This window comes from Pteropus medius, unplaced genomic scaffold (genome assembly GCF_902729225.1).
Source record: "Pteropus medius unplaced genomic scaffold, Ma_sr-lr_union100, whole genome shotgun sequence".
Taxonomy (NCBI): domain Eukaryota; kingdom Metazoa; phylum Chordata; class Mammalia; order Chiroptera; family Pteropodidae; genus Pteropus; species Pteropus medius.
Window position 1 is genome coordinate 12,570,482 of NW_024353517.1, and position 21,978 is coordinate 12,592,459.

At 35.1% G+C, this 21,978-nt stretch overlaps 1 protein-coding gene and 1 pseudogene across 5 annotated transcripts in view; both read right to left on the minus strand.

Moving 5' to 3' along the window:
• DRC9 (dynein regulatory complex subunit 9) overlaps positions 1 to 21,978 on the minus strand; it is a 43,941-nt gene that overhangs the window by 11,196 nt on the left and 10,767 nt on the right. For all 5 annotated transcript variants that reach the window (XM_039850840.1, XM_039850836.1, XM_039850837.1 and 2 more), the window contains 4 exons: positions 21,620 to 21,748; positions 17,819 to 17,900; positions 6,414 to 6,575; positions 5,316 to 5,390 (listed from right to left, as the gene is read on the minus strand). In XM_039850840.1, coding sequence (XP_039706774.1) covers positions 5,316 to 5,390; positions 6,414 to 6,575; positions 17,819 to 17,900; positions 21,620 to 21,748 — 448 coding nt within the window. The remainder of the gene's footprint in view (positions 1 to 5,315; positions 5,391 to 6,413; positions 6,576 to 17,818; positions 17,901 to 21,619; positions 21,749 to 21,978) is intronic.
• Positions 3,935 to 4,053, minus strand: LOC120593154 (uncharacterized; annotated as a pseudogene).

The following is a 21,978-nucleotide window of genomic DNA, read 5'->3' on the forward strand; positions in this document are numbered from 1 at the left end:
GAGAGTTTTTCTCTGGTTCCAGAGTGCTTCCTCTTTTGTTCCTGGGACATGGCTGACAGTGGCATGTGTGTGGGACACTTAGAGCACTTGTCCACCAACTTTTGCTGACACAAGAGGATTCTTGCTTGCCGAACACAGTCCACAGTTCCCTGCTTGCCAGTCCTGTTTCACTAGCTGTGAACCAGCTTTACCAGGGCAACAAAGCAAACAACTGTTTATTCCTTCCATGGATACTGTCCTTCTACCCTAGGATGTTCTTTGTAGCCAGTCATTACCAGTTTATGACTCCTTTGTTAAATGTTCCCTGCTCAAATTTTTGTTCTCGTTTCTGTTACCTAATCAGACCATACTAATACAGAATTGGCAACAAAAATAGAGTCTATTCCCCAACTTCTAATTCATATATTACTAAGGCATCTAAAATCCTTGCTACTGCCTGTTCATTAGATAAAATCAACATAATGCAGTGGATCACTACAATGTTTTGTGGAAAGTCAAAGCAAGCAATACCCCTGCAGACCATATTATGGCAGAGAAGAGAACACACATAGACCTGATGTGAGACTTTGCAGATGTACTATTGGCTATGCCAGGTAAAAGCAAACTGCTTCTAGAGGTGCTTTACATTTGTTTATTTGTTTGTTTGTTTGTTCAAACTAGTTTGGAGACAGGGGCTTTAGTCAGGTTAAGAGCTGCCTACCAAGAGCAGTGGGCTTTTGAAGATTTTCTCCAGTAAAGATGCCACATCTGGAACTGTAGCTGCAATTGGAGTAACCACCTGCTTATATTAACAATAGTTCACAATCTCCAAGATCATTCAACTGCAAAGGCCAAACAGCTGAGTTAAATGGAGGTGTGACAAGTATCACTACCTATACTTCTTTCAAGTCTTTCATGCTGACACTGATGCCTGTAGTTACACCAGGGATGCAGCATTGCTTATGGTTTATGATCCTGGGAGGGAGGGAAAGTGCCAGAGACTTCACTTGGCCCTTGCCACCATAATGGCCCTCACTCATGAGTCAGAAATTCTGTCTGTTGCCAAATATGCCTATTTCAAATATATGTTCAGTAACTGGGGAAATAACCACAGGGTGGGGCCAAGAACAAATGGGCCAAGAGTAAATCAGACTTAAGACTCCATCTATCACCTGACCACCATATTCTTCCATTTGAAGTGGAGGTCACAGTGTTGTTTTGGGTCCCCAGTAATTCACATCAATTTAGAGCCAATGTTTAGTAATCTCAGAAGGTCTGGATCTTTTCTTTTTTCCAGTGCATAGTCACTCTAACAAACAGCCACAGGTAAAGCTTAAAGGAAGAGTCGCAGTAAACACCTGAGGCAGTGCTGCAGAGTTCATCTTCAGGGGAATCTCTCCCCTTCAGTCCAGGGGCTCTGGGTCTGTGAATGGACTTAGTTCTGGGAGCTGGATGAGAGGCTATGGCTCTTCATTGTTGTGACTCAAATCAAGCTTTTGGCTACTAGACTTGAACTTTTTTCTGTTATATAGATCAAGTACAGCTTTATCAGGCTGCCCATCAATTTTGTTCCTAGGGATACCATGATTAATTAGCCATTGCCAAACACTCTACTGGGCAAAGGCATTGATTACCAGTACCTCTGACTGCTTGTCCACCTTGTCTTGTGCTACCACTTATCTTCTGGCACTCCAGGATCTCATCATCCTCACTCAAATCAGGGAGCCCATATCACCCATGGTCTTACCTGGTCTGTATAGGAAAGCAACCACAGATCTTTTCTTTTCTTTCTTTCCTTATTTTTTATTATTATTTTTTTAACATTTATTTTTTATTTTCCCTATCCCCCCTCTCCTTTGGTAACCACTAGTCCATAGTCCATGTCCATGAATCTGTTTGTTTGTCCTGTTCATTTGTTGCTTTTAGGTTTATATCCCACATATAAGTGATATCAGGTGATTTTCAACTTTTTCTGTCTGGCTTATTTCGCTTAGTATGATTATTTCAAGGTCCATCCATGTTGTTACAAATGGCAGTATTTCTTATGGCTGAGTAATAATAGTCCATTTTATATATGTGCTACAGTTTCTTTGGCCAATCATCTATCGTAGGACACTTCGGTTCCTTCCATGTCCTGGCCACTGTGAATAATGCTACTATGAACATTGGTGTGCAAATATCTTTTCAGATATGGGTTTTATGGGTTTTCAAGTCTTTGGGGTAAATACCCAGCAGCCACAGAGCTTTTCAGTGATGCAGGTATACCCCTCACTAGTGTATTTCTCAGTGTCTTTAGTAATGGAGTGTCTTCTGGGAAGGCGTGTCATATGGAAATGTTTTAGAGGTTTTGTGGCAGATTTGTAGGCCACACATGATAAATTCGCTCCGATATTCCTGTCTCCGTACGTCTTTGGATTCTCTCCTCCATATCGCGGCAGGGAAGCTCTGGCATCCCCACTTCATTAAATATGGGCCACAGTTGAGTCCAAATTTCGGTTAAACAACCAAACAGACTGTTAAGAGTCACCTCTAGCTGCACAACCTAACACATTAAATCCAGACTCTCTAGGAAGTATACCTATATCAATGAACTTGACCTGATCTAGTGTTATATTCCACCTCCTTGATCTAACACTCTTAGAATCCATTCCCACACATGTCCCCCAGGTTTCTGCTGATAAATATTAGCAAAATCTTGCAATTCTTTTGGTGTGTAAGCCATATCCTTCTGAGTTACATTATCTGAGTTATCTGTCTCCCTGAAACCTGCTGAGATTTGACCCTAGTTATGGACCCAGTGGCAATTGGGGTGACTGTGCTAGGTCTTGAAAGTAAACATCCCTTTTCAAGGTATCTGCCTCAGATGAAGTTATTATCACAAGATTTTCAGGAAAAAAAAGACTACTCTTTCTCAGACACAGCAGAGCAGGCTACTTCTACTGGCAAGGCACGGTCAGAGTGACTTGGAGGTTCGAGATTGTCAATTACATTTGACTTCATCTAGATGTTCCCCTTCTAAACTTCAGGTTCCCATTCTTTCTCAGTAAACGCCCTAACTTGCAAATGAGAAATCTGATATGGCTATGAACTCATGTGTAATACTGACTGAAATACCATTAAAACCAAGAATAAAAAAATGATGCCCCATTATCACTACTATTAATCAGTATTACATTTGATATTCTATCTATAAAATAAGCCACAAAGTGGATAGGCATATAACTAATGAAAAGAAAAATATCAAATTGTTACTATCTGCAGTTAATAAAAATTTCTACTTAGAAAATCCAAATAAATCAACTGAAAAACCATTAAAAATAATATCAGAGGACATAAGGAAACTAAAATAATATGTAAAAACAGCCTTTCCATATACCACGCACTTGGAGACATGTCTAAGAATGTTTAGAATTGTTTTAACAGCAAAACTTGGAAACGACCTAAATATCCACAGACAGAAGAATGGTTAACTAAATTTTGGTATATTCTCTCTATGAAATATTATATAGTGACTATACTGCCATAGAAAACTTTAAGACAAGGTAAATTTTTAAAAAAGAATCTGGAACAATATATATAGTATGATTCCACTTAAAAGACAAATATAAACAAACACTAAAAACATGTAAGTATTTAGGTATACATATAAGTAAGTAGATTTTTTTTTTAAAGATGTGAAAGAAATCTCTAGAAAAAAATGGAGTGAGTGATTAAGAGAGGTTTCATTTTTCGGTACTGTTCCAAATTTTTTATTAAAAAGTATGTATGCATTGCTTGCGTTATTGAGCTGAAGATCTGGGAAATACTGACTTATTCATCTATCATCTACTTAATCAAGCAACTCATCTACTGTTATCAAATATCTGCTATGTGTGTAACACTTGAATAGGTAAAACGATACCTAATTCTTATTTTATTATTTATTTATTTATTTTCATTTATTTATTTATTTTTATGTCTACAGCACCGGGCATTCTTAGGTGCTCTCCCATCTAAGTACTAACCAGGCCTGACTCTGCTTAGTTTCCGAGATCAGACGAGATCGGGCACATTCAGGGTGGCATGGCCATAGACTGACACCCAGTTCTTAAATTGCAGGGTTACAGGACCCTGATTCGGTAAGTCTACCAGATGTTTTTTCAGTAAAGGTTTGTGAGATAGCATCTAGAAATTCTTTTAACTACAAATTTGGAATTGTTTACTGAAAATTCATTAGTTTTCTCAAAGGCAGGCTATATCATGGGTAAGCTGGAAATTTTTTCCTTATTCACCCAACAGGGATATTTTGATAGGCTCCACTCAGCTTGGTTTGTTATTAGTATGGGAAGTACTAATTAAAACCATTTTAACCATATATAATTCACACAAGAAGAAATGAGCAAATAAATATATGGAAAAATGGTCAATTCTATTAGTAAGCAAAAAATGTAAAATAAAACAACTCATTAAATAGCAGACTTTTAATAATATCTAAAATGACCAGTGTTGTGGAGGATACCTTGAAATCAGTTCCTGTATAATTGCTGATGGCAGTGTGAACAGAAAGTATTAGTACTATTCATTAAGAGTTACAAAATACCTGTCTCTCTGACATAATAATCTCATGCTTGAGATTTACTTTTGTTAAATAATTGCAATGAATAAAAACGGTTATTTGGGCAAAGATTTCATTACTGCATTGGAAATACAGGCAAACCTCAGAGATATTGTGTGTTTGGTTCCGGACCACCACAATAAAGTGAGAATCACAATAAAATGATTTTTAATCTTCTTGGCTTCAATTTGCAAAAAAAAAGCAACAAGTGTGAAGCACAATAAGGTGGAGCGCATAAAATGAGCTATGCCTGTCACCTAAATATCCAAAATAAAAGGTAACGAGTAAACTATGGCATAACCATTCAATGAAACATTATAAAACTATTTTAAATTATTTTATGAAGAGACTGTAATAACATGAAAAAAAACCGAGTGAAAAAGCAATTGGCAATTTTTTAAAATCATCCCTCAACTAAGAATATGTTACTTTTATAATTTAAAAATCAGTACATTTTATTTCAAAACTATAACAATGAAACAATATCAGAAGAAGAAAACAGTTTCTTATATAATGCTAAATGATAAAGGCAGAAGACAAAATTTTACTTACACTCAAATTACAGCTTTATAAAACATTCAGATGTATAACTTTGTAGGTAAACATGGGTTACAGCTCATTCATTAGGCTGGCAGAATTAAAGGTTGATGTTTCCTTCCTTTAAAATTTCTTTTTGCTGTCTTTGGTGTTTTATAAGTGAAACAGAAACATTACAGAGGATAAAAAGGTTTTGGTGACTCACCTGCTGTTCCTTTTTGAGGAACATTTCAATCTCCATATGAATCCGGTTCTCTTCTTCAGTTTTCAACCTTAGTTTCTGTGGGAACAATAAACCAAGATCAGAGTTCTTACCAGCAGGAAATAAATTCTCAAGATTAGAGGTATAGCTGTGACCATAACACAGGTTTTCTTTATCAGCTAGGATCCCTTGAATTCCACAGTATTGCTCCAAAACTGCAATTCAGTTCCCCTCAACTTGATTAGTCCACAAACATTGTGGACTAATTGAGCTATGAATCAGGTACTGTGCTAGATATATACAAGTGCCCAGAACAAAAGGGCCATAATCTTGTTACCAGGAAAGTGATGTCAATTTAAGGAGAGAAACAATGCTTCGAGAGCACAACTGTTAGCCCTAGAAAAGGAAATTCTAAAGTGCAAGAAAATAGTTTGCTGTCATGGTCTTATGCCACACTTGGGAACTAAGCTTTTAAATAAGCAAGAGGCTCAGAGGAAAGAGTCCTCCTGCACACAGATGACACACTGAACAGAGTTTGCTCTCTCTTGCCTACCTATTGTTCTTTTAGCCAGTTAGCCTTCAGCCCTCTCATGAGAGTCTACCCCTTGTTTCTTTCCCCTGATATTTTTCACTGTGACTTCTCGTCTCTATAAATTTAGGTTTGAATGAAGTTTGGCTCTCTAGGTTTCTATTTCTTGGTGGAGGGATAAAAACTGCTGGTTGTGTGAGGAAAGCAGCAACAAAAACGTGCAGTTACTAAGTATCTTGTTTTATCCTCTCCCTATAATTGCCAGGAGAAGTGGCAAGTGGTTTTATAAAATAAAATGACCAAGGGGAGAAAGTACAACCAACTTTCAAAATCATTACCAAAAAACAAACAAACCAGAAGATGTAGGCTACAGATCATCAGAATCTCTGCTTGTAAGTGTGTTAAGTCCTCACTCCATTTTTATTTTTAACCTCAAATGTTAGGGCTGCAGGAGAATAAAGCAAAAATCAGGAAAATCTCCCTCCCCTTCCTCTTTGTTAGCTGAGGTAATTATCAGGAGTAACAGCTCAAATGCCGTCTACCTGGCTCATTCCTAATATAGCAGTGATTACCTCAATCTCTTCCAGCAAGAGCTCCTCTGTTTTGTTACATTTTTTCTGGGTCTGGGAAATCTGCAGCTCAGTATTTTTCTTCATAAAGTGATTCTCCATGTTGGTTTTTGCCTTCAACTCTTGCAACTGGTCCTTAAGGTGAGCAATATATTCATTCTGACCCTGTAGAGGTAAGACCAAGTTTCTATATTAAAATGCATTCTACCTCCATACAGTTTAGTCAGTGGTTTTTAAGCTTACCTTTTATATTTATAAATCAGGAAGGAACTGGACCTATTTCTCTGCTATCACACTATGGGAAGTTTAGCTAATCATCACAATAGTTTACAGGAAAATGAAAGGTAAGCAGTTATAAGCATAGGGACTGTGAGAACCTTCGCTAAGCACAGTCTGGGTGCTCTGTACCCACAAAGATTTCCCACTACTCTCTTGGTAGAACAAGCACTAGTCTAAGTGAGCAAAATACCTGACTTTCCACCCAAACCCCAACAGCTTTGTGAATGTGGCTGTCAGTAAACTCTCCAAGTCTTACCTTCCATAAAACAGAAAATTAATAACTACCCAGCCTGAAATATCTCAGAAAGTGATTATAAAGATTAGTTGAGATTATGTGTGAATACTCTTTGCAAGTTACAAAGCACTTGGCAATTTTAAGGTTGCAATATTTACTTAAAAAATATCTATTCAGTACCACGTCAGGTAAATAGTAGAGACCTAAATAGACATAGTCTTTGTCCTCATAAAGCTTATAATCTAGTGAGAGACATAGGGTTAAAAGGAAGGAAACAAATATGTGTAAACTATTTTAAAGATGCAAAATGCTATGAAAGAATAGGGCAACAGGCTATGGGAGAAAATAACGAGGAAGACCAATATTAGAATGGATGGTCTAAAAATGGTTCTCTGAGAAAAGAATGTTAAATCTGACACCTGAAGAAGGATAAGTACGTCGGTCATCTGAAAAGTTGGATCAAGGAGAATTCTAAGGAAAAGGAAATGTGTGTGCCAAAGTCCCGAGGCTGCAAAGACCTGGATATGCTCCAGTAACTACAAGAAAACTCTAAAGGCTCTAGTCCAGTGAAGGTTGAAAGTGCGACAAGATGAGGCTGGAGAGCTAGGTAAGAACAAAACATGCCAGATCTTGGAGGCACTATTAAGAAGTTTGAATTTTCTTCCAAGTGCCTTGGGAGGCTTTTAGTCAGGATGGTAACTTTGACTGTTTGAAAAGAATCAGACAAAGTGTGAGTAATTTCACAGAAAGATGGTCAGAATTACCCAGCACAACATACAACTAATAACAAATATGCATGGCTTTAATCAGAGATCTGTTTCTCCAAATATCAAACAACTTTAACCTTACTGTGTAAGCTTAGTGGAATTAGTTCTAAGTATTAGAAGAAACAAAGCAGAATTGGTTAAGATCATCCATAACAAAAGCAAAACCAGTTTAAAGAGTCAGAAAGGAATTCTTCAAGTCATTTTGTCTGGTTTCTCGTTGTAACTATGAAATCATTCCAATGGTACAGCAATTATTCCAACTGTATCAGAGCCATCACAAAGGGATGAGTATCTCTGACAGAGAATGTGCCACAAGCCCAGTTGATAACACATCTTATAGTACTTCATAACTTTTTATAAGCTGTAGGATTGTGGGTAAATTACTTAACCTCTCTAAGACTATTTTCTCATCTGTAAAATCCTTCCAGTGCCTGGTAAAATCCTTCCAGTGCCTGGTATAATTTAGATGCTAAATAAATGCTCATTAAATGAATTTTAAGAGATATCTTTTTTGGCTCACTTTTTTTTCCTTCCCTTTTTTCTGCAGTCTCCTCCCTTTCCCCTCTTCTCCATTTCTCTTCTCTCCCCGCTTCTCGTTCCAAACTGTATGGCAGTCATTGATAAAGTTTGAATCTCTAGGAAGGCTTCAGCTAAAATGAAATGTGATGCTTTCATTTCTTCATCAACTGGAATCTTTTATCTATTTAATCATTTAGACTTTCTTCCAGGTCCAGCTTATATGTCACTTAAATCTATAAAACCTTTTCCAGAAAACCTCAGCCCACATAAATAATTGTAGTTTTGTTTCTCACAGAAGCTAACAGTGTCAAAGAGTTAGATATTCATTAGTGTCCATACAAAAATATACTTTCAAAAACTCAAGAGAACATTCTGGTCATCTTCCTTTATCAAAGTGAATACTAAGTCTTTCAGAGTAACAATATGAAGATCAGAAATGCAGAGTTAAAACCCCAGGAGTTTCTGGCTATGGCAAACAGAAGGTATCACATTATGTAACTATTTATAAGGGCATACAACATTGGTCTACAATTTTCACTGTGCCAAGTCAAAGGCATCTGGTTTTCATGCGATTGCCATGGGCCTCTGATTACTCTGAGTTCTTTTCTGTATTACTGTTCTATACAAATTTATAGACTTCCATGGTGAAAATATGGAAACAGAAGAGGATATAAAATACTGACAGGCTAGTAATTATAAGATTATGATCAAGGCATAAAGGAACTGAAATATCACTCTATTTCTTCATCTTCCCAGTGTGCAAAAAAGAGTCAACCTAGAAGCATAAGTTACAGGCCAAGGGTCTTGAGCTGTATGGATTCCTTTTAAGATTCTCACTAAGAAAAGATCTGTCTCCTCTACAACCCACCATCATAACTATGGTGTCTGGAGCTTTCCCCATGATCGAGGTCTGTGGACTGTGCGGCATATTTGTGGGTTTTTGTAGCAGACCAAATTTTACTACCACATCCCAAAACTTCCTTCAGATTTGGATTTCTGGGCTTGTTATTTATATTCAAAGAATGATTTAGTAATGGAAAGAAGCAGTCAACCAATTAAAGTTAATAAGGCTCTGATGGCTGCCACATCATTGTGAACCAAAGGCTTTTAACGGTAGTGTCTGTTTTCATAGTTGAACACAAAATAGAGATAAGAGTATTGGTTCCTGGAATTTTTGGAAGCTACTGTCTAGAAAAGTTGGAACTTGTCTTACACCTCAAGCTGCCCTCTTTGGTTAGATGGAAAAAGGAAAATGGGAGTGTGGTCTATTAAAATTATAAAAGCTACAGAAAAAATAACAGTTCTGTATTAAATTAACATTTGTATTTGTCTGTCTATGACTAAGAACACTGGCTGATTCTATAAGAGTCCATGAATAAAGTCTGAGCTAAACAGAGTCTCCCATTCTAAGATACAGATGAAACATAATCAAGTCCAAACTTCTAACATTTCAGGTTCCACTTCCACCCACTGCTTTCATTTCCATTTGAACTGTTCCCTTTCCAACTGTATCAATTTCCTCTTTTCTTCCTTTGTAATTAACTTTCCACACACCTCACTATCTTGGCTGATCTCTTCTGGGTAAACTCCTTAAACATGATGCCTAAAATCAGACACACTATTATAGATGTCTAACCACAATAGAAGATCGGGTAATATTTTTTTCCTGTTGTATAAAAACTATACAGTGCCACAAATTGTAGTAATTAAAAAAAAAAGAGGAAGCACTCCAAGTGCTTTCACAATTATCATATGGTAATATATTGTAATGATTGTCAAGACTGATGACAAGCCATTAGGATAAGCACTAGGAAAGGAAGGCTCTGAGAAGTCAAAAGAAAACAAGAGAAGGCAGGCACCTTTTAAAATGCTGTTACTTCAACAACCAGTGGTGGGGACCAAACCTCAGGTACTCATTTTAGACACTGGCTAACCCTCTCATGAAACAGTTGAGGACAAGTTAGGTCTTCACAATTCTCAATTTATAAGATTCTTCTGAGAACTTTAGTTTCACCTTTGGTTCTTCTTGGAGTCAGTGCAGTGTTCTAATAATTAACAGGGTTTTGTATTCTGATGTCTATTATTTAACACATACCAGCTTTAAGTTGCTTGCAAATTTAGCAAGCACGCTTTCTACATCTTCATTTAATTCTATAATCCATTTTGGAGCATAGAAATCATCACAGTCATCTCAATCTATTCTCTTTGGTAATCTCTCTATATCGGGCCCCCCAAAAAAGGAAATTAGAGCCATCAAAGAGTGCAAAAAGCTGAAGGGCTGAGTGAAGAAAAGAGCCAGGTAACATGCAAAAGTAGTGATAAGGTAGCCAGAGAAAAAAAACGAAGTATCGCTTCGAGGGTGGAGTAATTCAGGCCTGTTTTGAGATATCATGCATAGCTTCTAGGATAGCACTGAGCTTTCCAAATTACAGTCAATGACCATGGATGGCAATGGGGTTGCAGGTTAAAGAAAAAAAGAGTAAGGAATTAGTAGTGCTGCAGTTAGCTTAGGGCCACCCAGTCTAGACATTCATGTGAACCCAGATCTAAGGACAAATCTCTATTATTAGCCCCTGCTAAAGAAGAGGTACAAAATACTCTTCATCCAGCAGAATACAAGTTTGTCACTATAAGGGTCAAAGGGCAAGAGTTTGTACTCAGAATCACTGAACAACATTGGGAAGATCCTTCTCACTACTGCAATAAGATTACAAGGTTCCAGGACATCCAGTTTCGTGCCCTTCGGCTCCTTTTACAACAGTCAAAATGAGCATGAGTGGGTACATATCCTTCCTGGTTACTATAGCTAACCTCAATAACCATGGCAAAGCTGAAGAAAGTGAAGGACTCTTCCTTATCAGCCAACCATCTCCTTGAACGCTCAGACTTCTAGCTTAGAGAAGATGCTACATATATATAATTTATCATTATATACCATTATATAAATTGTATCTATTTATATATACAATCTCCAACCGACAATCTCCAACCACCCAGCACTCAAAATTTAAAGGAAATGAGAGCACCTAGGCCCAATGGGGAAATAATTCCACCTCCTTGGCATCCTGTTTTGATAATGTCTCCCAAATGCTAAACATCTCAGTGGCAGCTCTAGCATTGGAAGGGTTTATTGTACACATTGAAGGTAGTAGGATGAAGTAAGGGCAACTACTTTAAGAAACTCTAGACCAACAAAAAGTTATGGGTCTGGAGCAGATTAGACATAGCACTAACAAGCAAAACAAAAACTACAATCCAAGAATTTCAACATGGTCCAAAACCCTAACCTCCAGGGACAAAATAGATAGATATCTTACATGATGAGCCTCCTCCACCTATATGGCACCCATTGATGATGTTTGCCCAGAAAGCACGGCTTATAAGGCCTTCCACAATATGCTCCCTGCCTCCTATTCTAGCTTCATCAGTGCTACTCTCTCCCTTTCTCTCCAAACTTTAGCAGCTAAACTGGCCTTCTTTCAGTTCCTCATATATCCCAAGTTATATCCCAAGTTTTGTGAAAAAATCTTCAGATTATTTCACCATTGCCAATAAGTTCCTACCAGAATGACCCTACGCAGTTAAACAAAACAAAACAAAACAAAACAAAACAAAACAAAACAAAACAAAACAAAACACTATAAACTCTACACACAATACAAAAGGAAATTATATAAAAGCATTGGAGAGCATACAAAATCAGACAGATTCAGGAGGGAGTAGACACTTGTAAGATGGGTAGAGCATGGGGTGAGTCCCCCACTTTTTATGACCTTTAGTAGACCGCAGTCAGCATTATGGGACAGGTGGTGGTGTTGGTGTATGTGGAGCAGCTAAAACTAATTCAAAACCCTCTAGTGTTTTTAGACAAAACAACAACAATGAAAAAGATTTGGGGATAACCACGGCCATATCATTTTCAATAATCTTCAAAAAGAGAAAGGAAACTTCAAGTTCTGTGTACAAACTCTGTCCAAATCTTTGGCTGACTCTTGAAGCACACAGGTGCTAGGAAAAATGCACCTTAACATTGCTAAGGATAAAAGAATTGAACTGACATTGGAGCACTGCCCACTGTAAGAAAGTGTTTTTAGTTTGAATTTAACTAAGTCTACTGACTACTAAAACAAAAATGTGAATATGCCTTAGGAGGTAGAACAGAAATGCCCAAATTTTGGAATTAGCAGACAAGGCTTTTAGATAGAACTCAATAAATTAAAGAGCCTATGCTCATAATAAATAAAAAGACAGGAAATCTCAGCAGAGAAATATAAACTCTTAAAAAGAACTAAATGGAAATTCTAAAACTAAAAATACATAAACTAAAACAAAATAGTGTACCAGATAGGCTTACCAGGAGAGTGGAAATGATAGAGAAAAAGTCAGTGAACTTAAAGATAGACTAATAAAAATTATTCAATCAGATGAACAAAAGAAAAGAAAATTAACAGAGAGACCTGCAGGTCAATATCAAAAGATCCAAAATAAAGGTAATTTGCGTTCCAATAGGAGAGGTGAAAGCAAATAGAATTAAAACTATTTAAAAATATGATGGATGACAATCAGAAAAACCAAATATTGTATGATTCCACTTATATGAGATATTTAGAATAGTCAAAATCATAGAGACAGAAAGTAGAATGGTGGTCTCCAGGGGCTAGTGAAGAGGGGGTTGGGAATCATTATTTAATGGCTATAGTTTCAGTTTTGCAAGATGAAAAGAGTTTTGGAGATGGATGGTAGTGATGGTTGCACAACAATAAAATATACTTAATACCACTGACCTGTACACTTAAAAAATGATTAAGATGGTAAATGTTATATGTATTTTACCACAATAATAAACATTGGGAAAAAAAGAATAATGGCTGAAAATTTCACAAGTTTTCTGAAAGGTACACATGTACATATTCAGGAATCTTAGTGAAACCCAAACAGAATAAATATGAAGAAAATCACATCTAGGCACAGTATAGTCAAACTGCTGAAACTCGAGATAAAAATATAATTTCGAAAGCAAACACATTATATACAGGAGAACAATGATTTGAACAGCTATCTTCTCAAAACAAATAACAGAGGCCAAAAGGCAGCAAATATCTTTAAAGAAATGAAAGAAAAATCTATCAACCCCAAATTCTATAGCCAGTGAAAAATCCTTCAAGAATGGAAGCAAAATAAAAATATTTCTAGATGAAAGAAAACTAAGAAGATTTGTCTGCAGCAAATATAGACTATAAAAAAAATAATAAAGTAATTTCTTTAGGCTAAAAGGAAATGACATCAGATGGAAACTTACTGATAAATTTCTGGGTAAGTATAAGACAATTTTTTTCTTCTTAATTTTCAAAAACACACATAACTATTTAAGGCAAAATATATATTTTGTCTTGTGGTATTTGTAAAGTACATTAAATGTAATATACAGGACAGACACATAGGATAAAGGATGGTGGTGGAGGGGAAGGGAAGAAATGGAACAGTAAGAGTGTAAGGTTTTCATATTTTATGTGAAGAAGTACAATATTAATGCTAAATAAATCGTGAAAAGTCCCTAGAGGAACAATTTATTTAAAAAATGTAAAGAGGTATAAATAAAAGACTAAGGTATAGATGAATTAAAATAGAAATCTAAAAAAAAAATCAAATAATTCAGATTAAGTCACAAAAAAATGAAAATCAAAGGAAACAAAAACAAAACAATAAAAGACATAAATCTAACAACTTATCAATAATTACACTAATGTTAATGAACTAAATATTGATCACAAGGCAGAGGTTGTTAGAATGCATAAAAGAAATAAAAGCAAGATACAACTACAGCTCTCTACAAGAGATGTACTTTAAATATAAAGGCACGAAAAGGTTAAAGTGAATGATTAAAAAAGATATACCATGCAAACAGTAAGCATAAAGAATGGCATATCAGAGAAAATATACTTTAAGACAAAGAGTATTATCACACGTAAAGAGAAATATTTTATAATGATAAAACAGTCAATTCGTCAGGAAGACATAAAAATAAAATCTTCAAACATGTTTTTCTGCTCCGCCTGCCCAAAACATTCTTCTCCTCCTCTTCACCTGGCTAACTTGTAGACATCCTTTAAGATTCAGAGTAAGTATGGTTTCTGCAGAGTGTCACTCCTCAATTTACTACCCTTAGTTAAAGCTCCTTTCTCTATGCAAACATAACCCTCTACACTATGCTCTAACATATAACACACGTAGTTACTTTTTTCTAACTCTCTGTGTGTTGAATACAGAACATATGTAAAAACACAAATGTGCACAGAAATAAATGTATAACTCAATTATCTCAGTTATCATAAAGTAAACACCACATAATAACCTCCCAGGATAAGAACAGGATTGACATGAGTTCTCTCTTACATCCTTCTTCAATTACTAGTTCTTCTCTTCCCTCAAAGTATCTACGCTCCTTAATTTCATGGTAATTTTAATTATAGTTTTATTATCATTTGTCCTTAAACACTATAGTTTAGATTTTGAACTTTCTAAAAATGGAAATCCGGTATATCTTTTCATATCTGTACTATTTTGCTCCACATTAATATGGTAGCTATAGTTCATTAATTTTAACTTTAGTGTTCCATTGAATGAATATATCATAATGTTCGATAACTATGTTGGTTGTTTCCACTTATAGCTACCACAAATAATGCTTTATTAATCATTTTTGTACATGATTCAACATGCACACAGATTCTATTGGGTAGAACTGCTGGGTCATAGGATATACTTTTTTTTTTCAACTTTGATAATGCTACACTATTTCCAGAGTGGTATTACCAATATAAATGCTCAATATTAGTGTATTATAATTCTCATTACTCTACATCATCACCATTTGGTATTATAAATTAATACCAAATATAATACCAATATAATAGAACTAGCTATTCTAATAAGAAGGTAACTGTGTCTCCTGGTGGTTTCAATTTACATTTCCTTGATGACAACTGAGATTGAACACGCTTTCATATGTTAATTGGCCAGTTGGATATCCTCTTTTTGAAGTGCCTCTTCACTTTCTTGCTTATTTTTCCATTAGGTGTCTGTCCCTTTTACATTAATTTGTACTTCTCTTTATATCCTGGATATAAGCCCTTTGTTAATTATGTGTTGTAGCATCTCCCTTATCGGTATCTTTCAATGAACAGAACTTTTTAATTTTAATGTAGTCAAATTTTTCAAACTTTTCCTTTGTCACTTTGTGACTTAAGAAATCTCTCTCTATCCAAAGTCAAGATAATAGTCTCCTCTGTTATCTAGAAATATTAAGCTTTAGCCTTTCACATATAGAGGTATAATCGCTGATTTTTGTATATGGTGTCAGGTCAGAGTAAAGTTTAATTATTTTCCATATAGGTATCCAATTCCTTCAGCATCATGTATTAAAAACACTACTGCTCTGGGTGCCTCTGTTGTTATCAATGGTTCTGTTTATATTCTATTCCATTGCTCTATTTTTCAATCCTTGCACGAACATACACTTTTTTAATTTAGAAAAACAAGTTCTTCCACTTTATTCCTCTTAAATACTGTCTCAACTATATTTGATCCTGCCATTTCAATATAAATTTTAGATTCAGTTTGTCAGGTTTCACAAGTGAATAAATTAAGTCCTATCAAGATTCTAATTGGGATTGAATTCAGTGAAAAATCAGATTTGATTTTTCACATCTTTATAATCTTGAGTCTTCCACTTATTTAAATATTATTTAATTTTTCAATATAGTTTTATAGTTCTCTGCAAAGAAATTCTGTATATTTTATTGTTGTTGGATTCATTGCTAGTTGATATTTTTGATGCTATTATAAATAATACATTTTTTTCAATTTCCTTTTCGAAGTCTGCTGCTGATGTGCGTAGAAGATAAACTGATTTTTATATATTGACCTTGGTTCTCTTTTCCCCCATTAGTTTCATGAAAATGCTGCTCCACTGTCATTTGCTTTGTATGATGATGTTCAGAAGTCTGATAGCAATCTGATTTTTTTTCTTTGTGACTTTTTTGTGGACCCAGTAGGAAGCTTCGTATCTAACACACTGATTGTTCCCTCACATTCCTGTGACTACCACACACCTATCATCTTAATTGCTGGCATCATTTTCTGACTCACAGGCTTGTAGTATTCATGTACTTCTTTTCCGACCTTGACTGGACCACTGGTTTTTTAGTAACTCTAGAGATTTAACTTGATTTCATCTTGATAGCTGTTTTTTATTCCAAGGTTTCCCTTAGATATTTTAGTCCTGGTTTATCTATTCCTTTACTAATGACCAAAATATCTGAGTGATATTTTGCTTTATTTTTACTTTGCCTGATTATAATGGCTGAGAATGTAATTCACGAGGATAAGTTTCACAAGCAAGTGTTAGCTGTTGTCTGGAAAATACTATCATCAATCAACAAGTGTTTAAAGAAAGAGAAAAAAATGTGGTCCTGATAGTAGCATAGGAAAGTTAACTGGCAGAGTGCCAAATCTGAGGTTTCCTTTGATACTGTTTGGTTTGAAGGCTTAAAAAAGAAGTTAATATATCTTCTTTATAGTTTAACAGTCAAGGAATTTAAGAAGAATTTTTAAATAATGGCAGAGGTTTTCAGGAAAAAAGCTAAGAAACCTCTGAAAAAGTCTATTCATTAGAGAGAAAACCTAAGTACACACCAGTTGTTTTGAAGCTTTCCAGAGAAGAAAAATGGTTTTCAAAAAAATGTAAGCTATAAACAGAGGGTCACTAGAAATAATAATGTTATTATAATACCAAAGTTACTTTGTAATTGGTAAATAGAAAATAAGAGAGGATGTGAAGTAATTTGTTCAAAAGACCTAAAGACAGTATTTTGGAAGAAAGGCTAGTGACCTTTCCTTAGACAATTCTTCCAAATACATTTTTAAAATATTCTTCTAACTTCCATGTAAAAAATAATGAAGATTCCTTGATAGTCATCCTAATAGAACTAACTTCTAACTGCCTAGGTTGTAGCCCAAACATTGTTTTGCAAGCCAATTGCTTTAAACTTGGGATGTAGCCCAAACATTGTTTTGCAAGCCAATTGCTTTAAACTTGGGATGTATTTTCTTGCAGAGGCAAATTAGATATAAAGTTTGTTCTTAATGACCATTAAAACTCAATAAATTCACTCTGTATTTGAAACAGAATACAAAAGACATTATTAACCCTAACCATCATGTATAGGGAGGTTTGTAATGTGCTTAATATCTTACCAGGGACAATAGTCTCTCATCTGGGATGCTGAAATATGAGCCTGCCAGGAACAAGGTCTCCTGTAGGGAAGGAGTGGGTGGGTGTGGCTGGGTGGAAAGGGGACGGGGGTGGCGGGGGGCAGTGTTAAGAACTGACTAAGAGCTCCAAAGGGTTGGGGTCTCCCAGAGTTCTATTCTGGACACACTTGCACATCCCAGAACAACTCTCTAGTTACTCTCTTTATATTTTCAACAGTAAAGGCACTCCAAGAGAAACAATAATTTTTAATATATAACTTCTTCGTTTAAGAAAAAAGGCTTCTATATTGCTGTTTTAGCTCAGTAACTTGTGGTGCTGCCCAGGTAATTCTTACCTGTACTTCCACTTGCCGTTCTTTTTTGGCATTAAGAAGCTGCTTCTGAAGAGATTTTATTTGCTTCCTTCCTTTCTCCTCCCTAGAAGAAATAAGAATGATTTGTGTTTAGAGCAGTGCTTCTGAAACGTCAGTATGCACAAAGATCATATTGGATTTTCAAGAATAGATTCCTGGGCTCCACCCCCAGAAATTCTGATTCAGAACCTCTGGGATGGGGCCCTGAAATTTGTATCTCTAACAAGTTCCCAGGTGATGTTAATGGTTTTGGTCCATGGAGTACACTTTCAGTGACACTTTTAAAAAGGCTGTGATTTGTTTTAGTAAATTGAAGGAGGATTTTCTGGCTTATCAGTGTTGTATATAAAATAGCTACTGCTGAGAAAAATTAAATGGAGAAGGAACAGGAAGAGGAAAAAGAAGAATTGTTTTATTCTGAGCACTTCACATATTCTTACCTCACAATAATCTTCATGAAGTAGTCTCTATCATTATTCCTATTTTACAGGTGAGGAAAATGAAGCTTAGAAAGCTGAGGTAATGCTGTGGTAGGCATGAGAATGTGTCTCAGAGGCCTCCAACTACAGGGAGTGTCAGCGAACAAGGGTTTTAGCTTTAGGCTCTGAAATCCTTCCCTGTGTGTGTTCTGAGGCCTCATATCCTACTGTCTTCTCCTAGCCAATTTTTGAGTGTGGCAGGGATGCTAACACAGGCCCTTCCTTGGAGACCAGGACTTCGTTGATGATTGACTTTGGCTCGAGGGCTCCCTGATGACCTTGCTGAACAATCTTTAGACTGCAAGGCAGTCTCTTTCACCCAACTTTCCCTCTCCTTCACTTGGGGTCAGTCCAGCATTGGGTCTGAAGGCTCCCTCCCATTTTCTCTCATATAAGTGCTTCTCCTAATAAAACCTTTGCATGACTAATCTCATCTTGGCATTTTTCTCTCCGAAGATACAGGCTAACACACTTGCTACAGTTACACAAACAGTAAATGGCACAGCAGGATTCAAACTCAGTACTGTTTGAATGAGAACTTAACTACGTTATGTTATTGTTTCTATTTGCTCTCAGAAACAATTGTTTATCTCCAGCAATCCCATTACTCATGTTTAAAGCAAATAAAATAACAAAACAACACAAGAACAAACAAACAAGACAACTGTCTTAGCTCAGGCAGCTATAACAAAAATATCAGAGGAGCATGATTAGTTAGGTCAAAGAGAGAGTGTTTATCAATATCATATCATTCATCCTTTTAAACAGTACAACTTAGTGGGTTTTGGCATACTCATAGCTGTGTAACCATTACGACTGTCTAATTCCAGAACATTTTCATCAACCCAGAAAGAAGCCCTGTACTCATTAGCACTCACTCTCCATCCCTCTCCCCACTGGCCCTCTATTTATGAAACTTCTCTTGGGATAGGGGGCAAGGTCAAGGCTTAGTATAGAAGACAGCTCAAAGGACCCTCATCTTATATAAAAAACTAAATAGAATATCTTACCAGAAGGTAGGGGGAAGGTGGAAGGGAGAAAGTAGATGGGATTAAAGGGGTCAAATATGTGATGACAGAAAGAAATCTAACTATGAGTGGTGAACACACAATGCGAAATGTATATATATGCCTTACCGGTGAATTGTACACCTGAAACTTACTGAATTTCATTAACCAATGTCACCATAATTTTAAAAATAATAATGACAAATTTAAAAAATAATAAATTAAAAAATAATAAATAAATAGAAAATCTTATCTATTTTATACCCCTCACTAAACAGTATGTAACTTTAAAAAATATGGTAACAAAATATTAAACCATTTGTCATCAATTTACCCAAATCTAAATATAATTTTTCAATTTAAGTAAGTCTAAATTGAAATCTATCTAATTGGAAGAAAATTTAAAGAAGATATTATTATAAATAATCACATATGTAACATCGATCACTGGCAAACTGTCTACATTGAATGTTAGGCTATTTTTGCCCTCCTATGTAATGATACATATATTCTTCTTTTTTTATTTTTCTTACTTAATCAACTTTTTCAAAATTACAAAATAATAAGTGTACACTAATATTTCAAAACAGAATAGGAATGTATGAAGAAAAATGGACAATCTGCCATCTCCCTTCTTCCCTCCCATTCCACTCCTATGAAGTACCAATGTTAAACCTTTTGCTGTACATATTTCCACACCTTTTTCTTACATAAATGAATGAGCATATTTTCTTGATAAAAATCATGCTATATACATGATAATGTTTTTTCACTTATCTGTGTATGAGAAACATCCTTCCAGATCAGTCACATAGCTCTAATCCATTCTTTTTAATAGCTGTATTTTTTTTATTTCATAGAGTTAACAATCATTTAAGTATGTCTCTGTCAAAGGACATTTATGCTCTTTCTAGATATTTGTCATCATGCTGCAATAAATATTTTATAGGTACAAACTAATTTTTTTTCCCTATAGGCTAGATTTCCAAAAGTAGGAATGCTGAGTCAAAGGGTTTATGTATATGGTTAGCTTTTTTGTTAATATGTTTATTTTCTCCCTTAATAATGTGACATTATAGAAAATGCTAAAATATTAAAAGATTTTCTTTTGGAAAAAAACACCCATATGTTAATACATTGGTGTATTTCTTTCCAGTTTTCATTTTCTATACATGTTTTTGTTAGTTTTATTATACAGATGTGATAATATTATATTATTTACAGGCTATTTTTCTACTTAAAATTGTGGTATAAATATTTTCATCATGTTATTACAACTTTGTAAACAATACTTTTAATAGCTTCATTATATGATCCATTAAACTATAGACACTCTCTTTGATTCTGTAATTCTACACATAGTGACTTAATTTAATGGAATAATAACAGAGTCAGACATTTGCTGATATATATCTTTATGTACAAAGATATAAATTATACATTATTTGCTATAGCAAAAATATGGAAACCTAAATGTTCGTACTCAGGGGATGTTTAAATAAATTATGGAATAGTACATATGTAATAGTGAATATTATACAATTAAAATTAGTCATATATATTTTTATTTTGCATAGATAAATCACTTCAAAAAGTTATACAAATTCATTATCCCACTAGCAGTGTACACAAGTGCTCATTTCTTTGCTTCTTTGCCAGCAATAAATGTAGCTATTATTGTTATTAAGCACTATGTGCCAGAAACTATCTTAAGTGTTTTTTATGTATGAATCTAATCTTCATAATAACTCTAGTACAGAATTTATTACCAATACTAAGGTGCAAAGGAAGAGAAAAAACTCAAGGTAAAACAATCTCACCTACACAGACAAGATATACACTTTTCCATTGTGCATACTCAAGGTTCATATAAAGAGAATTTTATCTTGGTCCCAAAGCATTTTGATTGTGCTGAATTTCTTAAAGCATGAAAATCTTTGGAATCAGTTGAAAGTCTCTGGAAAAGAAACGTTCCCTGGGCATGTTTTTATTATTATTATTATTATTATTATTATTGTTATTATTATCATCACATGTTCAGAAATTTTCAGTGAACTCAGTCTTAGGAGAGGTTACTGTGAGATAGAAGGAATATATACAGTAGATACAGATAATTGAAGCCTAGAAATCTGAGTTATTGTCCTAGCAGAACTAGGAATAGAACCTGAATTTCGGACTTCCAGTTATCCTCCCTGGAAAGCACAAATGTGATTTGCTTTAGAAATCAAGGACTTCTGGTAAGAGTTTTATAGCACTTTAAGATACAACAAAGCAAATAAACCTAATATTACTCTGACCTGTCAATGATTTCATAGAAATGCATTTCATTTTCCTTCTCTTTGCTCAAAGCTTTCAGGAGGTTGGTGAAAGTGCCTGAATTTTGCAACTCCTGCATTGTATCTGTAATCACATCACTGAAAAATTGTCTGTAAGGAGAAAAAAAAATGGGAGTTAATAAGATATATTTCCCTACATTCATAAAGGGCTACAGAAATAACACAAAACCCATAAGGAAATCATAACTAAGTTGGAATTATTTCTGGAATACCAGAGTAACTTCGTATTAGAAAATCCATGAAAGAATTCATCACATTAATAAAGGCAAAAGGAGAAAAACCATATGGTCATTGCAATGAGTGCAGAAAAGGCGTTTGGC